The sequence below is a fragment of the Mytilus galloprovincialis genome, chromosome 3 (genome assembly GCF_965363235.1).
Source record: "Mytilus galloprovincialis chromosome 3, xbMytGall1.hap1.1, whole genome shotgun sequence".
Lineage (NCBI taxonomy): Eukaryota > Metazoa > Mollusca > Bivalvia > Mytilida > Mytilidae > Mytilus > Mytilus galloprovincialis.
In genome coordinates this window covers 35,832,695-35,856,644 of record NC_134840.1, presented here as the reverse complement: position 1 = coordinate 35,856,644, position 23,950 = coordinate 35,832,695, and the positions used below count along the sequence as shown (strand labels likewise).

At 30.8% G+C, this 23,950-nt stretch overlaps 1 protein-coding gene across 1 annotated transcript in view; it reads left to right on the top strand.

Moving 5' to 3' along the window:
* Window positions 1-2,856: 2,856 nt before the first annotated feature.
* Window positions 2,857-23,950, top strand: part of LOC143067810 (protein trachealess-like) — a 60,298-nt gene continuing 39,204 nt past the window's right edge. The window contains exon 1 of the mRNA XM_076241371.1: window positions 2,857-3,101. Within this exon, the coding sequence (XP_076097486.1) occupies window positions 3,010-3,101 (92 nt within the window). The 5' untranslated portion in view covers window positions 2,857-3,009. The remainder of the gene's footprint in view (window positions 3,102-23,950) is intronic.

The window sequence follows — 23,950 nt, the reverse complement described above, 5'->3', positions numbered from 1 at the left end:
CAGTACTTGGCAACTCACATGAAACTACCGCTTTATGATTTGAAACTTCTGTTATAGTAGTACAAACCACCTCATATGAAACTATCCCGGTATAATGTGAGACTACTGTAATAGAAGTACCAAGAACATCACATGAAACTATCGCGTTATGATCTGACGATCTGAGACTACTGTAAGAGTAATACCAAGCACCTCACATGAAACTACCGCGTAATGATCTGAGACTACTGTTATAGTAGTACCAAACACCTCGCATGAAACTATCGAGTTATGATCTGTGACTTCTATAAAAAAAAAAAGTACCAAACACCTCACACGAAACTACCACGTTATGATTTGAGACTACGGTAATAGAAGTTCTAAACACTCACATGTACCTACCGCGTTATCTGAGACTACTGCAATAGTAGAACCAAGTATTCACATGAACCTATCACATAATGATCTGTGACTGATGTCATTCTAAATAGTAGTACCCAACACCTCACATGAAACTACCACGTTCCGATCTGTGACTAATGTCATACTAAATAGTTATACCAAATACATCACATGAAACTCCCACATCATATCGGTGACTACTATAAAAGTAGTACCAAACATCTCATATAAAACTACCATGGTATGGTCTTTGACTAATGTAATACTTAATAGTGGTACCAAACACCTCACATGAAACTACCGCTTTATGATCTGTGACTACCATAATAGTTGAACCAAACATCTCACATGAAACTACCGCTTTATGATCTGAAACTACTATAATAGTAATACCAAGCACCTCACATGAAACTACCGCTTTATGATCTGAGACTACTATAATAGTAATACCAAACACTTCACATGAAACTACCGCTTTATGATCTGAGACTACTATAATAGTAATTCCAAGCACCTCACACGAAACTACCGCTTTATGATCTGAGACTACTATAATAGTAATACCAAACACCTCACACGAAACTACCGCTTTATGATCTGAGACTACTATAATAGTAATACCAAGCACCTCACATGAAACTACCGCTTTATGATCTGAGACTACTATAATAGTAATACCAAGCACCTCACATGAAACTACCGCTTTATGACCTGAGACTACTATAATAGTAATACCAAGCACCTCACATGAAACTACCGCTTTATGATCTGAGACTACTATAATAGTAATACCAAGCACCTCACATGAAAATACCGCTTTATGATCTGAGACTATTATAATAGTAATACCAAACACCTCACATGAAACTACCGCTTTATGATCTGAGACTATTATAATAGTAATACCAAGCACCTCACATGAAACTACCGCTTTATGATCTAAGACTACTATAATAGTAATACCAAACACCTCACATGAAACTACCGCTTTATGATCTGAGACTATTATAATAGTAATACCAAGCACCTCACATGAAACTACCGTTTTATGATCTAAGACTACTATATTAGTTATACCAAGCACCTCACATGAAACTACACCACTATGATCTGTGACTACTTTAGTTATACCAAGCACCTCACATGAAACTACCACGTTATGAATTTCGACTACTATAATAGTCATACCAAGTACCTCACATACAACTACCACGTTATCGTCAATTCTGACAACGATTGCAAGACTATTTTAAATTAAATAACCCCATTTGAAATAAAATCACGAACCAATATGATAAAAGTGTAATACAGATGGAAATTTCAAAGAAATTCAACATATCGTGCATTTACGAATTGCCAAAACTTAAACGACTAAACTATACACGATTATGAGGTAAACAATTTTGACGTGGCCCAAAATTGTGTCCGTTCATTTATTTTGAGCTACAACAGATAACTAGCAATGAAATAGGATAACATTTTTAAGAAGTATTTTTCTATAAAGCTATGAATTAGTTGTTCTCAGATTAAACTGGAATGAATTATATCATTCGTGTCAAGTTCTAAATCTCCTTCAGCTTCCGGTAATTCTCTTATTATAGATAATTTCGTATTTAAAACAACTCTGACTGCTGTGACGGCAACAAATTTAGATAAACACAACGCAGAGGGGTCTTACATTCATTTTTTTTCAAAGGAGTATATTAATTTTATTCAAAGTTACAACAAAAATTCAAATTTAAATCTTTGTACTTGATTCCTTCCAAACTGTTGAAATGACATTTGAATGTATTTTAATTGATGAAAGTTTAAGTATACGATTTATACAAGATTCAGTTTTTCATTTATATGGATATTCAAATAAAATTATAATAAAATGTTAGCGGAGTTGCGATATTAGTTCAGGAGATTTATTTTCTTATTTCTATCCTCCATTTAAATTAATAAGTTATTTAGCATAAGAAAACCTACTGACAATATTACATAACAAACAGAAAAGAAACCCTACAAAGTGTTTTACGTAAATCTCTCGGTCTGAAAATGCGCATTAGGCTATCTGTGATTGAATTATCTTTAGATATTGAACATACATAAATTATGAAACTGAAAATCGCATCATGCTCGGTTTAGCGTAGTAATTTAATTTAAAAGTTTTGAAGTGCATTGAATTCCTATATTTGGCTATAGTTTGACTTCAAATGCGTCAGTAGATATTTTAAAATTTCACTTATCACGCTGAACTATATACATAATTCTGTTTTTTGTTAATGCAGTAATGATAAATGTATACAAAATATCAATGCATTAGTTTGTATAAATTATCAGTTCTTAATAATTTGCAGAAATTTTCTAGTGGCTGTTTTGGATTTGCTTTGCCCAATTAGAATTGTTCAATCAATCAATGTTAATCAAAATGCTTCTACTTTTGCAAGACTTGTCTTAGACAATGACGGAAAGTCGACCAAAACCTTGACAGTGCGCATGACTAAGGAAACTTGTAAAACATTAGAACTGTTTTAATAAGTAGTTTATTACTCTTTTTTCATCGATGGGTTTACTTTATACCGTGTGTTACAAAATGCTACCTGTTTTCTTGTAGTATGCACGGTTGAACGGAAAATTTTCACCATGAATGAACAATCATTTTTTCAATGGGATTTGGTACGCCAGCCTCTTCAGGGTCAAGCCTTTGGCATGGGGGCATCCCTTCTTGATTTCAGGTAAGCTTAGCGATAAAAGAAAAATATATCATTTATATTAAGAGAAAATATCAAATATGTGTTTTTGAATATTTTATGAGAAAGCAATACAAATAATGAAATAATGAAAATAAAAATAAAAATAAACATAGTTTACGAAACCTGCATAATTGCATTCATGTTCAATAAAAGTATTAATTAGCGAATACAGTTGTAAATTAAATCATCAACGTCAGAAAATATCCAATTCAAATTTCATATGCTATCAACATTTATGGCTAAATTCAAATTTAATTTTCAAGTTTCACATATACGCAACTGGACAATTAGAATATCAATTATACATTAATATATTTTATGTATGTTAAACCCAGCGTAATTTTACTCTGGAAAATTGAAAATTAAACTCCGATAGTAAATTATATTTTTACGAATAGAAATAAGGAGACTTTCATGCACCGTCACATAGAAAAACTGTCTTAATAAAAGTGAAAGTACAATAAATGTTTTAACCTTAACTAATTAATAATCGCAAAGACATTAGTTACATTGTCGTCAATTTTTTTCCCCCAGTTATTTAAAACGAATGTATTCCGAAAAGAACAAAAAATAAAAGTGTTAATTTGAAAGAAAAAGAAATATCAAACAACCTTTTACTGAACTTAAGACGAAGCATATATGTGCAAACAGAAATCAAATATTTCGTTTATGTGTTTTTATTCGAATTGAATTACAAAATTACATAAATTACTATAAAATACCCCTTACTTCTATCCTAAAAACTGAAATATATCTTTTACAACTGACTTAAGTTTTAACATATATAGTAAGATACTCTTACGTTATCTTGGTTTTAACCTTACTTTTCTCCATTTGATATAGAATTATACGGACACTTCAATTTTTAACTGAGATTTTATGTATTTATTCCTTGAGTATCAAAAGCATTTTAGTAGAAAATAAAACTGTTCATTTATTTGCTTTTATTGATTGACAAAATGGCAGTACCGATTTGTTTAAAAAAAAATCAGGATCAAACACTGATTTCAGATTCTATATATTATTAATTTCTAAATAATATACAAAAATCTGATATGTAACTTAATGATTAATGAATTAAACACATTCGTCATTACATACATTAATGCCTTTCAGTGGTGTTGGTGAACTATGCATCGTTTTGTGACAGATGCATGTTAAAAGCAATTTTCTCGTTTAAAAAATGTAAATAAAACAAATTTCAATTTAACCTCAAAGATTAAACAATAATCCCACAAATATCCTCCCTAATTATTCATGTGTCCTGTATGTGTAATATCATTCATCTTTAAGTCAAATTTATTTTTAATGAGACTAATACAACGTATATATTAGATATAACAATTTTTGGGAGTTGAACCGCCTTACATTAACATTAAAAACAAACAAACCGTATTTTACATTTAAAAGTTTCAGCCTCAATTTAATTCCTAGTATTCTAATTTCTATGTGTTAGCATTTTGTACATTTTACCACAGAGATTGTGGATCGCTGTTTTTTTTTTTTTTTGTATTTAATCTGCAGTTTCTGTTATTGACAAAGAAGTTAGTATAAACCATATAAACTGTAACAAAGCTAAATGAAATCGAAGTGCATGGCCATTTGGAAAAATGTTATTTTAGAGGCATATGAAAAATCCTGCTTGTTTTCAGAATAATTTTGACAGTTGGAGAAATTGTTTTATATCATATCAAAACGAATACTTCGAGAAGGTTTTAGCTGTTATATTGGTGACATCCTAGGGGGGGGGGGGGGGGGGGGGGTCATCCTACCCTTACTTTCTTCAAGATTGAAACACTACAACAAATTGAACTCTTTAGTTAAGAAGGTATAGGTTGTATCCGTTCTGACATCTGTTGACGTGTTGCATGATGGATGCCACAAGCCTCGGAGAACAAAAACTACTTATCTCATCCATAAATGTATTACATCTATGTCTCATCTGAGCCATCTCAACACATTACTTTACTCCAGGGAATTGATTGGGATTTGTTTTAAATCTATATATATATACTATATATATATATGGTTTTCTGTGTATTATTTTGTCCTCCCGCCACGGAGTTGCATATATATAGCGTTCTCGGACGGATTTGTATTGTCCTCTTTTTCTTCCCTTTCTAGTTTGCATGCTTAAATGAATTACAATGTGAATTTTGTGTAGAAAAATGAATTTAAAGAGTTTTTTTTTTTAATTTATTTTCATTTTTGATCGTTATACATTTTTTTATTGTTATTGATTCTATTCTAACATGTATTGCCTAAAAATAAAATATTATACAGATGCGATCTGGCCGATTTAAAGATTTTGTAATGAAATGATGATTCAGTCACTCCCTTGTAAAGCTATCTTAATAAACAGAATGAAACAAAGATAGCAGTTGTCGTAAAAAAATGTTATAGAAAATAGAAGAAAATGAAACAACCAAGGTATACAGACAGAAAAATTAAAGTATTATGTCAGTGATTTTTTTTTTACTTTTCTGGAATAACACCACTAGAAGCGTTCAACCCTAAAAACTTGAAAGCAGAAGATTTAAAAATATTAAGATATTTTATAATTCATTCGTTGTATGCTGTCGTAGAAATAGACATGGTTTATTAAACACGGACCTGAAAAAGAACAAAAACACAGTCATTTGAAAAAATACCGTTAGCTCACATTGGAAGCAGGATACCAGGAGAGGATATTGGTACTATGAGAAGTTCATTACTATATTGGACTTTTGAAACTATAGCAAAGGAATATCGTATTAGTTTAAATGTTCGCGCGGTCTCTATTACTGTTGTTAAATGAACAATTCAAGTTTTAAAAAGTGTTTGATAAGTGTTTGGTTTGGTTTGGTTTGGTTTTTTTTTTTTTTTTTTTTTTTTTTCGGCGGACCGGTTTAAAAAACGGGTGATTGATTGTTATTCATTTCAGGACAATGTCAGAAAAATATCAGCTTTGCTATTTGAGACTTTGAAACATCGGAAGGGAAAGGTTTTGTGAAGCTCCATTAGAGGGGCGGGCACCCTATACCTACCCAAATCTTAAGTCTGGTTGCATGCCGAGAACAAATAAGTTGATATTTTCTAACATTGATCTAATATTTTTTTTATATCTTTTCTACAAGATCACTAGCAAAACATTCACAACTATCTTTTATTCCACTTCTCCGTATATTGAAATATTAACTAGATATCGCAGATTTTCACAATTCATTTCTCTCTTCAAAAAGCTCGTTTAATTTCACCTGTAATAGACATTAAACAAAAAAATTGTTATAATGCATACTCTTTGTGAAGGAATTATATAGTATGTGTCAAGCCAAATGAACATGATTCGAAGCCTACTATATCAAATCATCGAAGAATTAAACAAACGGTGCCCCCTTCTCAGAATTTCCTTATAATGTGTTCTCAAAATTTTCACGTTTTGGTCCAACCTGAGCAAAGCCGAAGACTTTTCAAATGTCATCTGAACAACTTTTTAGACAGTGACCGTTTGTTCTATGATAAAAAAAAATATATCGAAATAATCAGTTTTCAATTTAACATTTTCAACTTGAAATTGTGAAATATGTGTTAATATCCATGTTACCGGTACTTTCTTATCCAGAGGTACCACCAAATTTGAACTCAAAATGTGTAACTTTATAAGTTATGAAATCCTGTAATAATTCGAGGATGCAACCAATCTTAGATACGTAAAAATGGCACAACGTTGCAAGTTTAAAAGATTTTGTCGAATTTTTAGTATATATAAAACGAATAAGGACATCTTCAAATAATACCAAATTTCTATCGGAAAATTCAGCTATGTATCAAATATCTTCCAGGTGCATGTTTATTTATCATGCATGTCATTCGATATAAAATTGGAAAGATTGGTAATAATATGGGAATTTATATACATGTATACAGCAATACATAGCATTTGATAAGAGTCCCAATAACGAATTTTGGTACAAATTTTTAAATAATAGTCTAAGTAAGCCTTTAACAATAGAATTATAAAGTTTCCTCAACCATCGGAGTTTGATCCCTCAATGAAAGCACGTTCAGAGAAAATCACAGTCGCATGGGCATGTCTCTTTTTGTCATTTGATGTGCTACATCAGGGACTTTCTATACTAATATTAGTATAGAAAGTCCCTGGCTACACTGCCGTTAATTTCGACTTCACATCTTCATTTTTGTCTATTATTTCATTTATTTTTCGTGCTCTTTTAATTTTTTTTGTTCTATTATGGTAGAAGTTTATGTCGCTGGTCATGACCATATGGGTATATACTCATATGGTCCGACCATACGCGTATGGTCGGGGTAATTAAGAGGTACATTTATGCTTACCTCTTTATATAACCCTTCTAGTTGTCACGTCATTAAAAAGACACTACCAAAGGTAATTTTTTCATTAAAAATTAGTAATAACAAGAATATCAAAATAAAATAAGCAGTTTCACACAGTAAATTTCATCACTAGTCAAAACTATAGTAAATACACATTTTTTTCATTACCGATATGTTATAACAAGTGAATTGCAAAATGTCGACCTGGGAAGATAACTTCCAAAAATATCTTAATATACTGTTACACAAGAAGTCAACTCTTTTACTATAACCAACCTGACAGGATAAAGAGTCTAATAAATTGCTTACTTTTGAAACTTAATATAATTGGCATTAGCAGTGCAATATTCAAATTTTTTTTATACTTATACGTGTTTTGTTTAAAAAAAAAAACTAGAGGCTCTAAAGAGCCTGTGTCGCTCACCTTGGTCTATGTGAATATTAACAAAGGACACAGATAGATTCATGACAAAATTGTGTTTTGGTGATGGTGATGTGTTTGTACATCTTACTTTACTGAACATTCTTGCTGCTTACAATTATCTCTATCTATAATGAACTTGGCCCAGTAGTTTCAGAAAAATGAAAAATGTTAGTAAAACTTTACAAATTTTATGAAAATTGTTAAAAATTGAATATAAAGAAAAAAAAAACTCCTTAGGGGGTCAATTGACCATTTTGGTCATGTTGACTTATTTTTAGGTCTTACTTTGCTGTACATTATTGCTGTTTACAGTTTATCTCTATCTATAATAATATTCAAGATAATAACCAAAAAACTGCAAAATTTCCTTAAAATTACCAATTCAGGGACAGCAACCCAACAATGGGTTCTCCAATTCATCTGAAAATTTCAGGGCAGATAGATCTTGACCTGATAAACAATTTAACCACAGTCAGATTTGATCTAAATGCTTTGGTTATTGATTAATAAGCCAAAAAAATGCATTTTACCCCTATGTTCTATTTTTAGCCGTGGCGGCCATCTTGGTTGTTTGGCCGGGTCACCGGACACAATTTTTAAACTAGATACCCCAATGATGATTGTGGTCAAGTTTAGTTCAATTTAGCCCAGTAGTTTCAGAGGAGAAGATTTTTGTAAAAGATAATTAAGATTTATGACAAATGGTTAAAAATTGACTATAAAAGGGAATAACTCCTAAAGGGGTCAACTGACCATTTCGGTCATGTTGACTTATTTGTAAATCTTACTTTGCTGAACATTTTTGCTGTTTACAGTTTATCTCTATCTATAATAATATTCATGATAATAACAAAAAACAGCAAAATTTCCTTAAACCCTTAAAATTACCAATTCAGGGGCAGCAACCTAACAACAGGTTGTCCGATTCATCTGAAAATTTCAGGGCAGATAGATCTTGACCTGATAAACAATTTTACCCCTGTCACATTTGCTCTAAATGCTTTGGTTTTTGAGTTATAAGCCAAAAACTGCATCTTACCCTTATGTTCTATTTTTATCAATGGCGGCCATCTTGTTTGGTTGGCCGGGTCACCGGATACAATTTTTAAACTAGATACCGTAATAATGATTTTGGCCATGTTTGGTTAAATTTGGCCCAGTAGTTTCAGAGGAGAAGATTTTTGTAAAAGTTTACAGACGACGGACGCCAAGTGATGAGAAAAGCTCACTTGGCCCTTCGGGCCAGGTAAGCTAAAATGAATGACGTCACCGGCAAGGATACTAGTTTATCTTTTAAAGTTGTCTGGTGATATGATGTACTTCAGTCATGTTACGATATTTGAGATCTAGAGCTTTTTCACCGTAGACACATCGGAATGACCCAGGACCCAAGAAAAGCTATGGTACCGTGTGGACGTAAATGTCACCCTACGCATCCATGCAAGAATACAAAAATAACTTTGGCATCAATATTTAATGTTATTTGAATTGTAAATAATACAATTGCATGTAGCAATCATTATTGTTATTTTATAAAGTTTTCTCATGCATATTATTCAAAAATATACCTATATGGTTCAAATACTCATATGGTCCGACCCGTTTATAACCAAACGAGTATATACTCATATGGTCCGACCATACGCGTACAGTCGGACCATACGCGTTTGGTCGGACCATATGAGTATACGCATATAGTCATGACTATATGAGTATGGTCCAAATACTCATATGATCCGGAATATTTACACATCTTACATTCGTGTTAGCAGTTTATATCTGCCGCCCAAATACTTTTATTTTCAACATAATTTTGCATTCCAAGTGGTAGCAGTTTATATTTGCCACCCCCTTCTTTATTTTCAACACTCTCTCTTACATTCTTGTTAGCAGTTTATATCCGTCGCCCCTATACTTTTATTTTCAACACAATCTTGGATTCCTGTTGGCAGTTTATATTTTGAATTAAAAAGAGGATATAAGCCTCTAGTGTCAAAAGTTGACAAACCCCATCTGCTCTTTCACATGAAACAGCAACATCAAGTATGTGGAACACTAATCTTTCTCATGGCTAAACACAACAAATCTCAAAGGACAAGCATCCCTCGAATATTCACCGAATATTTCCTATAGTGTACGTTGCCACTAGACGTTAAACGTCAACGATCATGCACCTAACGAATCAGTTCAAACATGTATATTTCGAAACTACCTTTTGTAAGATACATTACTTATTTCTTATTGTCATCGTATTCTATTTGTATTTTCGATAGGTACCAGGAGGTTACCTAGTAAAATTTCAGGTGCATATAGGTCCTGATTAGAAATATAGGTAAAAAGATATCATTTGTTTTATATTTGATCAAATCTACAAGTAAGTTCGGTAACTCTAAATGAAAGTTTCCTTATTCATTCAAATCAGCCATTATTAATGTCAAAATTTTATATTATTCACAAATGATTCCTTCTCAAATAAATGTGCAGTATAATGTATCCAAACATAGGATGTGGCTTTGTTATGTAAAATAGTATATTCAATAAACATTTGGAATACCTGTACAGGTGAAATAACTTTCTTTAGCAGTCTTATCTCTTCAAAGATGTGTCTATTAAAATGTGCCACTTTTTCTTAAACCTTTTACCTGAGATAAGTGGATTAAACCGTGAAATTTTCGTGTTTTTCTGGTCATTAAAGGTAAGATTTCCTCGTAGTTTAAGGTTCATGCTCTGTAAATAATACCTCTTTAGATTGAGTATTTGTGTACGTGATCAGTGCATACTAAAGTAACTTGTTGTATGTAATGCTATCAATATTTGTATGTTTATTTTTTGGTCTCGTGAAATCATTGTATTATTCTAATCAAACTATAAAGAAACAATTGAATTATGCATTTAAATTTTATATTATAAATAAATTGATTGAGCTATCAAAGTGTTTTAATAAAAAGCAATGCATATCATAGGATAAACGTTACAAATTCTAGTATAAATTAATACTGTCACTATAATGTATGATAATATTAAATAATTCATAAGTCTAGTGTTTACTTGGCGTCCAGTGGCGAGTATTTCACACCTGTTGTGGTGAAAACACATTTAACATAAATTAAAAGGCTTGTCATTGCAAAAAAAAAAATGACTGGACTGGGAAGCAGGATTGAAAACCGATAAAGAGTAAGAGAGTTGTTTGAGCAGGGCCCGAAATGACGCCTTGTGGCATCTTTACGGACCCCGAAAATATGTCTCAGTGCGTCTTTATTTTACAATTACTGTAATACTCTTCCAAAACAGACATTTGTAATAAATGCAGCAATTCCGATTGGATATCACTGCGTATTTATGTGTTCACATATCAAAGCAAACCCCCCCCCCCCCCCAACCACCTAATTCAGAAAAAAAAGTCTTCTTTGTGTTTTCATATATCAACGCGAACGCCCCCTATTTCAGTAAACGTATACTGGTGGACGGCAACAACTTAATTTTAAATAAATCAAATATAAACAATAAGAACTGTCATTTCCTAGATTTTGATATTTTAGTTTTGAACGGGGAAATCTACACTATAGTGTACGACGAAAAGGAACGTTCCCTATTGTTCTTTTTTGGACGGTCGTATTCCTTTGGCACCCTATAACTGTGTTTGTTTATCCCAATTCGTTCACTGACTGTGGTGACGTTTTAGATTTCTATATATTACTGGTAAATGATTAAGGCTGGGAATTCTTTACCACAACTTACTCAATTCAATTCAATTCTTTTATTATTTTGAGCAAATGATGCTCATCAGTACAAAGACATGTAATATATACATGCAAATACAATATACCGGTATCATAAATAAATACATAATGCATACATAACTGATAAACTCAAAACCTTGACTAAATTAAGATATAAAGATTGTTTGGAAGTTGGTTGTACCGATTAAAATTTATTTTCAACGAGATAGCACGTTAAAAACCCCAACCTGATTTTGTTTACCGAGCCCGGAAATTAAGATACGATCCGGGTAAAGTTATTGATCTTTTAAATAAACTTATTCCAAAATGTTTCAAATTCAACACTATAATTAGATCTTTGAATATTGTTTTTATTGGTATCAATATTGATTTTGTTATCAGTAAATTAAAATCAAAATAAATATTGATATAAAGGTTGGTGCCTATTAAAACGTTTATACCCGCTGCATTTGATTGCACCTGTCCTAAGTCATGAATCTGATGTTCAGAAGTTGTCGTTTTTTGATATGGTTAATAAGTGTTTCTCGTTTCTCGTTTCTCGTTTTTTATATAGATTAAACATTTTGTTTTCCCGTCTGAATGGTATTACATATTGGTCCTTTATAGCTTGCTATTCGGTGCTCCGTGTTGGAGACCGTACTTGGACCTTTATTGGTTTACTTTTATAAATTGTGACTTGGATGGAGATTTGTATCATGCATTGGCACTCATACCACATCTTCTTATATCTATTATTTTTATATGCACATATGCATATGCATGGATCTCCCTACCATCTGTCGATACCTGCATCATACCTGTATCTTGCCATTGCACAAGGTCATGTTTTTCAGGAGCCTGAATTTCTTGATTTCAATCACATGCAGTCAGTATATGTCACTGCCACGTGATTTTGCAATTCTATTGAACGTGTACTTTACCGACTGTGATTACATTGTAACTGCATACTAGAACATCACAAATCTTTTCAGCGCTTACTTTATAAATGGAAATAAAATCTTTTTATTTAATAAATATCTTTTCAAATCTGCTTTACAACAGTTCATTACATTTGCCCTTAAAACAAATAAAGTAACCAGACATTTGTTGATCTTTGTTCTCTTTAGGTCTTAATAAAATTGAGAGTGGTCATGGAAAATGTTACAAAGAGACAACAACACGACCAAAGAGCTCAGCATAAAACAGCCGAAGGCCACCAATGGGTCTTCAACACAGCATGAAAAACCCACACCCTGAGGCATGCTTCTGCTGGCCCCTTAACAATAATCTACACTAGTTCAGTGAAAATGGACGCCACACTTAACTCCAAAATATATAAATGATCTAAATTTAAAAATCAGAAAAGACTATCAAAAGCAAGAGGCTCCTGACTTGGGATAGGCGCAAACATGCGGCGGGGTGGAACATGTTTTGTTAGATCTCAACCCTTCCCTATATATATATATATATATATATATATATATATATATATATATATATATATATATATATATATATATATCCCTCTAACCAATGCAATTTTTGTTTTGCCATCAGTGGGCTAAGTCAGTCATGGGTAACTGCATGGTAATGTAGAACACAATTTCCATTCATAAAGTCATTGTTTCACAACTTGCATGTTTCACTATGCAGGAAATGCATTTTCCAGGCATTTTCTGTAGTACATTTAAATTGTCAATAGCTATGCTTTAACCAAAATTTTCAGTTTGTTTTGATTGGTCGATAGATGCATTAAAATGATCAATCAACGTGTCAGATTTTCTGTATTTGAATGATTATGTTTTATCTCATTTCCATCAATTTCTCAAAAAAGACAATAAATTTGAAATTCTTTCAACATGATACATCCCAAATTATCATATTTGTCCTAATAATTTTATAAAGTTTGATGAATGACATGAGGATTTTTCAATTGTCGAATTTATTTTCGAGGTGTTGATGAGTTTGCACTTATTTACATTTCTTCTTTGCACTTTTTACTGAAATGAGAAGTGCAGTAAATGAAAACCAAAAGTACATTTATTTCAGTTGTTCTATTTCATTTACTGAAATAATCTTTGCGACTGAGTATACATGAATACATAGAACTATTCATTTTAATTTTATCAATCAAATTATTTTTAAAACGAACACTGGGCGAACATGGGCTTTTAAAGTTCGGTTGCTTGTGTTTTCTCACTTGTGTGTGTGTGTGTGTATTTTTTGTTTGTTGCTGTTTGTCATAATAACTATTTTTTTTTTATTTATATGTTTTCAAATAAAATCGGGCCTTGTTTTTCTCTTTAAAATTGTATCACATTTTGTTGTTCTTGGAATCTTTTATAGCTTACCACGGTGAACTGTATAGTTGTTAACATTCGTGTTCATTGGTGTTTTTTTTACGTAAAAATGTCTTTTTGACCAGCAAGCAAAATTACATTATGTGTATATGCTGCACTGAAGAACTGCAAGATATTCACAATTTATTTCTTATATACTTTTATTTTTTCTTCATAATGACCCGACGTCTTCGTGAAGAAAGCATGCACCTGACTCTGAGCTTAGTTTTTATATACATTATAAATATCAATACTTGAATATCAAAAAATATTTCCATACCACGAGAAGATACAAGGGGATTTTAAAATGTATTTATTTGAATTTTATTATTCTGTATATTACTTTACTGCTCAATCCTGAGAAATAATATGCAAATTTGTGTGTAATTTTCAATGTATAAATTATTTCCATAACCTCTTAAGGTGCACTTGTTGCAACATATGAATTTTATGATTGATTATACCAATTTTGGTGATTTATACGTATGTCCCTGCTATAAAATCCTCAGCTTGCTGGCAACATATATAATTCTGGAAATTATGTTTCACGTTTTTTTTTCTTCTTATTTAGACGTGGTTTTTGCATAGCAATCGATTAGCATGATTAACATATCTTTGCATGTATTTGCTTATACTGTTATCTCATCAAACATGTGAGATCTAGTTTGCAAAGCGAACACAAACGATAAGATGGCATAAGAACTTTGAGATTATGAAAATCAGTCTGGAAAATGTTACAATACATTTTGCCAAAGAAATATATACTATATAGCAATGCATGTCTCTGATTTTGTACACTGAAACACTTTTGCTATCACAGTGAGTGTGGCAGTTTTGATTTCATAACTTGATTCGTTTTTGATAAAAATCGAACACTATAAAATGTATGTAAGCCACCAGGAGCTTGCAGTGATTTATTACCTGGTAAAATGATTTCAGGGGCAGATCCAGTCGGGGCTAGGCAGCGTGAGGCCGCCCTAAAATTTACAAAGGCTTTAAGCATGGGTTTGTTCTCAGCTTAATAAAGAATATTTCGATAATTTTACCTTTAAAAAAATCGCATCGCTCCCTTTGGCAAACATTTAAGTTTGGGCCTTAACCTTAAATCCTGTTTCAGCCCCTTCTTTTATATCTATTTAAGGTTTCTTTTGACTCCATTCCAAAGTGCCTGTCCAAGAAATGCGAATTCATTAAACCCGGACATTTTCCATCTTTGGTCAGGTACTTATAAAATAAGTTTCCGGTTTCGAAATGATGCAGAATTCTGTGTCTCTGGTAAAGGTAAAATGAACTTGCTGATGCAAGCTTGATAAGTATTGATTCTCTTTATTCTCAGGAATAAGTAGTTAAATGTGATGACATGGTTCAAACTGTATTACGGCAATGAAATTTAGAGCCTTATAAAGCTAGTCTATCACAGCTTTTCCTTAGACTTTTTCTGATCTGACAGACACCTACTTTGAACAATAGCAATGTATTGAATAAAAGAAAACAGGATTCAGCACATTTAAAAACAGGGGGAAAAGGGGGGGGTGCACTGCAACATAAAGAATTATAAGGTTTTTTATTCTTTATCTACATTTTAAGTTTGTCACACTATTAAAAACAAAATTGCTTTGTAAATCTAAAATGACATTTAGTGGGTGCTTACTTTTCCGTCTGATTGAAAACCAGATATATATACATCTATATAACCTTCTCATCTGCCTAAGACATTTATCAGTAATTAAATTGGACATTGTTGAATTTTTAATAGACAGTTAAAATAGTTGTTGAATACAAGGTATCTATATACGGTGTTTATAATATAATAAAGTAAATATAGGATTTGTGTTATTGGTATTGATTGTAAGATGAAAGAATACTGCAGATTGGTAGTATAGGGACTCTATGTTTTCTGTGATAATTTGTAAAACTTGTTGTAAATAGTATTAAGGTGTAATAAATATATAAAGATAAAGCAATATACAAAATGTATATTACTTATGTGAAACTAGTCCCCTCCACTAAACTTTCATTTAACTTAGATTTCAAATATATGCTTCTTTGTTTTTGGCATGATATAGTTAGTCACATGAAACCTCAAATTAAAAAAAAATGATAAATATGTTTTTTATAACAAAATGGATAGTTTTCATTAGTTAACTTATGTACATGTTCTTTTTTCTAAAAAAAAATCTTTAATTTGTCCACATTTAGAAGAAGTTTACTTTTTTAATCACTTGCTTCCAGGAAGCAATTCGCCGACATATTTTCCGTATGCAAGTAACCTTAGCATGACCCTTCTCGTAAAAAATCCAGTGATCGCAATACGCCGACATATTTTCCGTATGGAAGTAACCTTAGCATATCCCTTCTCGTAAAAAATCAAGTGATCGCAATACGCATGGATCTGTCACTGAAATAAACTATTATCTGATTGTACATATTATACACCTGCTTAATATCCATCATTCTTTGTTGATTGTTTACTATAAGGTGACAATCGGTAAACTAGGCTTCAAAACCTGACAATAAATGAGCTGCCATATTTTCACATCATAAAAGACAGAGAGAAAAAAAATTTGACGATTATACGACATGTTTGCGTGAAAAATGATGAAATTGTGCACAAAAGATTAAGTTTATGATATATACATGCATTGGTTCAAGAATTGATGAACATTATTTAGTCAATCGTTTCATAATATTCAGAATAATTAACTTGAAATTGTTAAAATAAAATGATGAAATTTCCATTAAAATAAAAAAAACAAGCAACATTTATAATTAGAAATTTTCATAAAGGGAGACCCACTGACTGTACTAAGAGGAGCCACGCTCTAGTCATGCTTCAGTGATTCCCTATATAATCAACCACATTTTTCCAACAAAAAGAGTGCCCTGCCCTCCAGCCCCTGGATCCGCCTTTGATAACATACATATATGCTTTCTAAGCTAGTCAGAAATTCACATTCAACTTTACAGTATTTTGAAGGAAAATTTACCTTGTATTATAGATACAAAAAAAAAAACATGAATACACGTCATTTGTTTAAATCAGTTTATTCAATGACTGGGCTCATGATTGAAAAATCTCTGGTTAATATCTAAATATTCAGACATGACCCAGAAACTGATCAGTTGACAGGAAATGCTTGTAACTCATGACATCAATAAGTTTATTTAGCTAGTCTTAGTACTGAAATATTGTAATCTTAACAGTTTTTTGTCTGAAATTTCGTTTTTTTTCATTCAAAATTAATAAACATATGAACCTGCAGTTTCAAGGAGTGGACACTTAATTCTCAGGAGGGGCAAATAAAAAGTCTGAAATTGGTATTTGTTGCTTATTTGCTAAGAAAGCAGTACAAATATATTTAGAAGTAAGAATTCTGACAACCAACTAAAATAATGAGTCTAGGTGGTGTAGCATACATCTTCTTTGTGAGCTTGTGTGTTAAAAACTGTCTTATCATTTCCATTACTTTCAAAGTGGCATTCATACTCATATATATAACATTAAACATTTTACTATCCTGAATGCTAGGTCTTTAGACATACATCCAGTCAAGGAACCCCAATTACAAATATAAATATAAGTATGAAGTTCAATAACAGAAATATAAAGAAATAAAACTCAAGCACAAAACTTAAATAATTGATTTTTTTTTGTTATCATGTCTCAAACTAAAGACCCCATGTCATAAATGTAAATTCTGCACACTTGCAGATGAAATGTAATAGGAACCAAAAGTTAAAATGAAAGAGAATATATTCATGCTATAGTTCTATATTTGAAATATTTTGTTTTTCTTTTTTTCCTGTCTGTCCAAAATTTGGAACACATGCCAAATTCAAATTTAGTATTATTTTTAATTCACCTGATACATTTTGTCAGTAAATTTTGTTAGAAGCAAATTGTATTAAGTATGTAACAATAACAGATGAATTAGACTTGAAATATTTTTATTGTAGCAGATTTTTTGTTTTTGCACTCACAAAGTTATGCCCAAATAAAATAACAGTAAGAAACCAGTGGATGGTGTTATATCAGGAAACTTCTTATTCTAAATGGTCAGGGAAAACTATCAAGAACAGAACAACTGTTAGGCCTGACAAATTTTATTCTAATTTTCAAATTATGAAATTTTTTCTCTGTTTTGCTATGTATTGATTGACACTGCATGTTACTCCTTCTTTTCCAGTAAATACAGATTTTCTCTTTATCATTGAAATTTAAACAAAGATTATTGGAAAAGCATTTTGTACTATTAACTATTTCTTTACATTAATTTCATTTCATTAACAAAATTTACATTGCCAATTTAGCACTATGGATTTCTTCAGATTTTCATTTAATCAGTTAAAAAACTTTGATACTTGAATAAAAGATGCTGTCGTTTGAACTTGTCAAGGGTCCTTAAGAACATGTAATTCAATAAACAACAGTAACGACCCTATGACATTGCAACAAGACCTAGTAAAACACAAGTGAGGCTTAACCACATTTATTGTCCGTCATTCTGTGATCCCCAAAGTGACAGACGAGTTAAAGAAGAGCTTTTCAGTTTGTTGTGAAGATTTGTCTCAGGTCGAATGCATCATCTATCCAATTTATCTTAGTCAGTGATGATAATCCAATTTTGGAATTGGAAGTGAAAATTTGAACCAGTCCTAATGATATTGACTTGTACTTTGTTTTTATTCAGTTATCCTAAATTGAACAAAGCACATTATCAGCATCATTATTTTATACCATTCGCCAAGAAATCAGCCAAAAATGATTTCGCAGAATTTTATCATTATGGTTGATAATGGTATACAGGTATATGAGGTAAATTAGATATGGATAAACATGTATACTAGATACATTTTATAAAATGGGTGACTTTTTCATACTTTCTCTTCATTAATTCAAATTTAAACTTAAATTAAAAGTGCACCTTTTAATTGCAGAAAAATAAACATTATGCATACATGCATATTTGATTGATATTAAACCCCATAAAAATAGTTCTTTGAATTCTATCTACAATTTAGCAATTGCACACAAATTGCAATTTATGTAAATAATTGATGAATTGGTACAAATATTAAAATCATGAGTTGAAAGTTAAAGTGAAATGTGACGAAAAGAATAAAGGTCCTATGTACTTGCATGTTTTATATGTCGAATACTTCCAAGACCTTAAAACAGACTTCAAGCAATGACTGACGGAGCAATATTTTGACCTGATGTCTGACCAGTACTGACTTTTGATGTCAACATTTATATATTACAGATACCTTTTTTTTTAACAAATGTAAGATCAGCATTAAACCTATGTAAATAAATCTATGGTATTATGTTATTCTCTGGTACTAAACATAATGTTTATTCTAATGCCCCATGATTAACTGACATTTTGCCTAATTGCTTTTATTGTACTCATTACACTTACATAGAAATATTAAACTTTACTTCATAAAGATCTGTCTAGCATCGTTTTTTTTTCTTCTATTTTTAAATAAGTTTCAAGTTAAAGGGCCTGATTCGAATTCAAATTGTAGGTTCATGATTATGTAAGCTACATTTTTGATATCAGTTCACAGTTTGTGAAAGGCATATGCATGTAGGTGATTTTTTCTTTCAAGTATCTGATTGCAGTTGGGATGCAAAAAAAAAGTTGAGAAAGATAATGAGATTGATAAAATTAAGACTGATTTGATTTCCTGATGTTTGAATTTCAAATTATTCTAAAAGTGCACATGTATCTTAATATTAGTCTTTGTATTTAAAAAAAAACATTTAAAGCACAAGACAATTAACTAAATTTCCGATGTTCTGAAAATAGTTTTGTCTAATAAATCTATGTTGAAAAAGATGTTTACATTAGAGTGTATAATTTGAATTTATTTTTAAAAATCCAAACTTCTTAATGTATCAAACCTTTATTAAGGGTGTGGCTTGTCAAAGCCCAATGACAGATACATTTATATGTGTCCCTTTTGTCTTTTGTCCTTCTTTGTACATGCAATTATTTTGCTGTCATGCTAATTTTATGGCATTATATGCTAATTGTGTTTTGACCATATTAATGCAAATTTTCTGAATAAATACTAATGCTAATTATCTGCCTGAACAATTAAAACATTTATAACTTTCATCATTTATAGTCTGTCTCTTTTTAAAACAATCTTTTTTTAGAAAGATTACATCAATTTTTTTTTTTAAATTGTTTCAACTGTAACTTCAGTATATATCACAGTTTGAGTCATGTGATCGTATACTTTCATTGTGATCTTTAAAAAGTTTTTTTTTAGTTGGTCTATGGTCTATTTACAATGTGATATTTCATGGCTTGCCCTAAAGAAATAATGATCCTGTTGTTTTAGGTATCATAAATTAAAAGCTGGATGTTAAAGATCCTTTTAAAAAATGATAGGGCAAATTAAAAAAAAAAAATGGTACATCAAATGTATGTAACTGAAAAACACACTCATTGATTTGCATGTATAAATGTTAAAGCTGGGATAAGGGCATTGCAGTCAAGGTCCCCCCAAACAATCTACAGGACTTGTTTATTGTTGAATGCTGTATGGTGATATATACTACCGTTGGTCTCTGGTGGATAGTAATCCCATTGGCAATATTTCCATATCTCTTTATTTTTATATACATCTCTATCCAGTTTAATAAGTTTTTAGCGACCTTTGTTTATATCAAAATACATGTATGTAAAATGTATCATCATCACAAGGAGAGGATACCTCTCACTGCGAGGTTAGAGGTTACTGACAAAAGATGATAAACACTGTGTACAGGAAGTAGACATTTGACTTCTTTTTTGCTGCGAGGTAACATCTTGACCTGCTGTGCCATTATTATGTCTTCTCCCTACCACCCTGCAATCACCTAAGTGATAGTTTTAGAGTGGTTGTTGAACCAAATTTGTTAAATATATTGTACATGTATATGAAGTGAAGTGACAAATTGATATCATTTTACCAAGTGAATGTATATAATGTAACCTTAATCCTGAACGATGTCCAAATTCTCAATAGTCACTTGAGAAAGATAAAAGTTTGATCCATTTATGTACAATAAAATACATTAACAAGGGTTTTAAGTGATAGATAAAGTCAATTTTATATACTTTGCGAGGCTTTTATGTATGGAATGAATAGTTGGTATGAAGGATTATTATTTCTGCTTTGGCATTCTATCTGTTAAAGGTATTTATGTAATTTAAAAGTTTTAATTAGTATTTTTATAGGTTCAAAGCCATACACTATGAAGGTTTTATAGTGATTTTACCTTCATGATTGAAAATCTCTGAAAAATAACAGACTTTACAATTAAGTAGTCATTGTTTGCCATTTTTTAACAAAAGATTTGCAGCATAAGATCATGATGTACTCATTTTTATACCCAATAAAAGTTGATCAAATCTATTTAATGTAGATCTGTCATAATACACTTTGATATTTATTAACTCCTGATAGTTAACAAAATATGTGTAAAATGACAGATTATTCTGTCAAAACAATCAAAGTATCATTTGAAATATGCAAAAAATACATAAATTTCTATTGATATCTGTAACTTTTTGGTATCAGCTTGTACCCTATATTAAAGATTCCATCACATCATTGAATGTTAACTTTAGTAACAGTATAAAATATTGTATTATGTGCAAATTTGGAGAGGAGGGGTGGGGTGAGGTCTAAGCTGTATCATTATAAATGCATATGCTTTTTATTTCTTTTTTAATAAAAGTTAAAAGATTTGAATAATTACAGTAAAATGAATATCCTAGTATTTTGATTTTTAAAACCAGATTAGCAAATGCACAAATTGACGTGGGTATTGAATAACTGTCTTCAACTTTGAACTGATAAAAAAAACTGTGTTTCTAATTCCATAAAAATAGTGCATGCCTACCCATTATAAGCATTAACATTTTAAATGTTTGGCAAATGCATCACAGGTTATAAAAAGCAAGATATTATATTTTTTTGTCAGAAAAGCTGACATGAGTTTTTTTGACAAATAACATTTAATTTTTTATGTTCTCTGTCTTTTCTTGTAAAAATGAGCTCTTAATTGTCTAACAACCACGTAATTTGTTTTGCATATGTAATTTTTTCCTACTACCACAACATCGCTTCATTTTTCAATCATTTTGACATTTACTACCTGAATTTTAATTACTTTGATATAGTAGAAAACATTACAGTTATATATGAATATTCATTGATGAGTTTATAGAAATAATGATGGATTCATTTCAACAGCAATTTTTAGATATTGTCCCACTTTTCTAAATCATAGGTTATAATATTTTTGAAAAATCTTCTTTTTTTGTTGATTATGACTTAAAATATGAATGATTGATATTAATTTTATTGTGCATTTCAGCACGTTACTTTGTTTATTTACAGAATCAGAGGGCAATGGACTTTAGGTTATTGTAAACTAGATTTAAATGTGAATTTTTTAAAAGTGCATTAAACATAAATGGTCCCTTTGTTAGTAACAAATCGGTAATGAAAATTAAGTAGATATAGGAAGATGTGGTGTGAGTGCCAATGAGACAACTCTCCATCCAAATAACAATTTCAAAAAAAGGGTAAACCATTATAGGTCAATGTATGGCCTTCAACACGGAGTTTTGGCTCGCACCCAACAACAAGCTATAAAGGGCCCCAAAATTACTAGTGTAAAACCATTCAAACAGGAAAACCAACGGTCTAATCTATATAAAATAAACAAACGAGAAACATGTATAAATTACATAAACAAACGACAACTAGTGTAAGTATTCATTTTACTGATACATGTATCAGATGCAGTAAATATAAAGTTGTTACCTTTATAATTATCTCATTAAAGGCGTCTTTTGGATATTTGTATTGGTTGGTTTCTGTCTCATGTAGGCATTTACCTAACATCTCATTTTATTCCTATTTGAATATTAAAAGATCTTTCAGCATGTAAAACTGGCTTGTTGTATAAAAAAATAATTAGATGTTGACTTTACTTGGTGAAGAAACTTGCAACAAAAGAAGTGCATATTGAAATTTATTTCAGTTAAATCTTCTTTTATTGCAAATAGATTTATTTATTTTTCACAGTTTAAATCTATTTGATATTTTCATTAGAACATGTTATATAATCTATATTATAAAATTGAGAACAGACTTATGAATTGCTTAAAGTAAGGTGAGAGTCTTTTAGAAATATGTTATATTTCAACTAAATGTAGCAGTTAGACTTGTCCCACCTTTTTGTAATGTCTGTGGAGGGTAGGGTGTCCACAATGCCATCCAAAGTATGGTATAAATAAACGTCTGGGATAATAGATAGCTATTTCAGTTCAGAACTACAAATGGAATTTATCTAAAGATGAAGATAATTTTACAAAATATTATGAACATGGTTTATTCAATTGAAGGATAGGTCTCTATATATTTATTATTAACAATAGGAATATTCATACACTTATGTTGAATAGAATAAAGAATGGTATTTCAAAGCAAAATTTAAGGATTGTTAATTTTTACGAATGATTTTGTGATAATTTTAAATTGAAATTAGGACTTCATTAGATGATGTTTTCTTCTATTTAAAATTTCATTTTCAGAATATTATTTATTCATCAAATTTATTGATATCAAAAGTTCAGATGTAATATTAAATTTCATTTTCCTTTTCTTTTGCAAATGAAGTAAAAATAATTATTAATGGCAAAGTTAACAAGTGATAGACATACTGTTTGGATGTATTTAATGTTATTAACCCACAAGTTGACTTACTTAGGCTTTGATAATTGATTTGTGAGGCGAGTAATTCTCGTTGATACGAGGCTGATCTAATAATAACATTGTGATGAACACAGTCATAATACGCTGGCCGGTGCAATCCCGCGAGTTTAAAGCCAATCTTCTGTCAATATTTTTCATTGTCTTTTATAATCCTTTATCAACATACAAACTATTGGAATAATTAAATTACTCAATTATTGAAATAGAGTGAAAATAAATTACTGT